General features: G+C 49.8%; 1 protein-coding gene across 1 annotated transcript in view; it reads right to left on the minus strand.

Moving 5' to 3' along the window:
- Positions 1-1,370, minus strand: part of PDZD2 (PDZ domain containing 2) — a 232,776-nt gene extending 231,406 nt beyond the window's left edge. Inside the window, exon 1 of the mRNA XM_077755838.1 lies at positions 895-1,370. Coding sequence (XP_077611964.1) covers positions 895-1,370 — 476 coding nt within the window. The remainder of the gene's footprint in view (positions 1-894) is intronic.
- Positions 1,371-2,029: the final 659 nt, after the last annotated feature.

A 2,029-nucleotide genomic window follows, 5' to 3' on the forward strand; every position in this document is an offset into this window, starting at 1 on the left:
CAAGTGACCCCCCCCCCCAAAAAAAAAAAAACCCTGATACCAAGGCTCCCATGAGCTTCCCTGGTTGACAATACTCCACAGATGTTGTCACACACCATTGCCAGGAGAGCTGAGCCCTCCTGTACAACTGTACTGGAAACAACAACTGAAGCTTGCACCTGTTCTCTCTCCTAGATCCCATGCTGTGTACCTTTTACCTTTGCTGATTTTAATTTGTATCCTTTCACTGTAATAAACTGTAACCCTGAGTTTTTCTGAGTCCTTTGAGTCCATCTAGTAAATCACCGAGGCTGAGGGTGGTCTTAGACTCTGATCTGTCTGGGAAACAACGGTCTAATAACAACTTACTGAGATGATGGGTGGCCACACAGGTGAAAAATGGGAATATGCTCATTCACATGAGATCCAAGTGGATCTTCCAGGATGGGGAAATTGGGGCTGAGGGCAGGGGTGGTAAGCATCTCAAGGGGATTCTGTTTGTCTGTGACTAAGGTGACGTGAGACAGGCAGATGGAAATTCATCCAGGACCCGACCTTTAAGCTCCACCTGGAGGGGAGATAGATGCTGGGTTGAGCGGAAGAGAGGATCTAACTCAATGTGACATTTCTTATACTCTTGTGTCATGTACTGTTTCTTTTTTTTTCTAACCTAAGTTTCAGGAAAAAAGAAAATACTCTGAATCTGAGTCCTCTAAGAGAGAATGAAGTAAAAAGAAAAATACAAATACCATAATACTTCAACTTTGTTATTTTCCCTTTATAAGATAAATACCACTGGCCTCTTACCAGAGTAGGACTTATGACCCACTGCAGTACAGATTGGAGCAGCAGACATTTGTGAGCCACAGGGGCCCCCCGTCCAGCCCCTGTGCCAGCCAGCGCTCCCCTACTCACCTTGCCCCACTGACATCAACTCCGACCATCAGCTGCCCATTCAGGGAGAGGATCTCATCCCGCAGGCGGACCTTCCCACTCTTCCCTGCCGGGCTGTTCTTCCTCAGCTCTGTCACCCAGATGCAGCCAACATCCAGCACAGGGCCCTGGTGGGTTTTCCTCTTCTTGCCCCCTCTGCGCTTTTCTCCATAGTCCCCAAAAACAGGGATGTTCCCGAAACTGAGGCCCACGGTCTCTGTGTCCCCCAGCTCCTTGGTGAGGTACACAGTACAGATCTCCATCCCTGGGGGACTATGGTCAGGTGGGACCGCACTCTCATCCACAGTAAAGTTCAGCTGGATGTACTCCTGCAGCTTCTGGATGGCCGCCTGGCACAGCCGCTGCTCGGGGCCATCCCCGCCCTCCCTCACGCTGTTCTGCAGCCACTGGTAGAGGAGGGGCAGGTGCAGCATGGCATTGTCCTGGGTGATGGGCATGGTGCTCACTCCCAGACACCAACATCATGAGGAGACCTGCTTCTGGGGGCTGGACCCTGCAGGGCCCCATGTCCCTTGGGAACCCTGGCTATCATCAGCTTGCCCTGTGTTCATGTTCAAGGTGGCAGATGAGCCTAAAGGATGCCTATTTGAGACTGGGCTGTTGGCTTTGGCAAAAGGAGGACAGGACACAACTAGAATAACAGTGGAACGACTGCTGTGCCTGGTGTGCTCACCGAGAGAAGGAAGTGTCTGACAAGTTCTTGTTTGGTTCCTTTCACAGCAGAGCCCATGCAAATGGCCTGGAAATGGGGTATTCTTCCAGCAGCCACAGCATGACCTCACCTGGACTCATTTGTGCCTGGAAGAGGAAAAAACAAAAAATTTCAATCACATCAGTGAACATTCTGATACAGAACACATGGCCTCCTGTATTACAAAAGAACCATGTTTGCTTTTTCAGCCGGGAACCTAATCCTCTCCTCATTCCCCAGTGAAGATCCTTCTGCCATGTGTATACATACAGACAGACTGACAGAGAAACAGCCACACCCTTCCCCCAGACAGAAACCTCTGGAACACTGACTTTCTCCAGGAAATTTTCCTGATCATCAGGGAAATAAGATGACTTTTTCCAGAACAACCCCCATCAAACTCAT

Source organism: Crocuta crocuta, unplaced genomic scaffold (assembly GCF_008692635.1).
Source record: "Crocuta crocuta isolate KB4526 unplaced genomic scaffold, BGI_CrCroc_1.0 scaffold222, whole genome shotgun sequence".
NCBI lineage: Eukaryota > Metazoa > Chordata > Mammalia > Carnivora > Hyaenidae > Crocuta > Crocuta crocuta.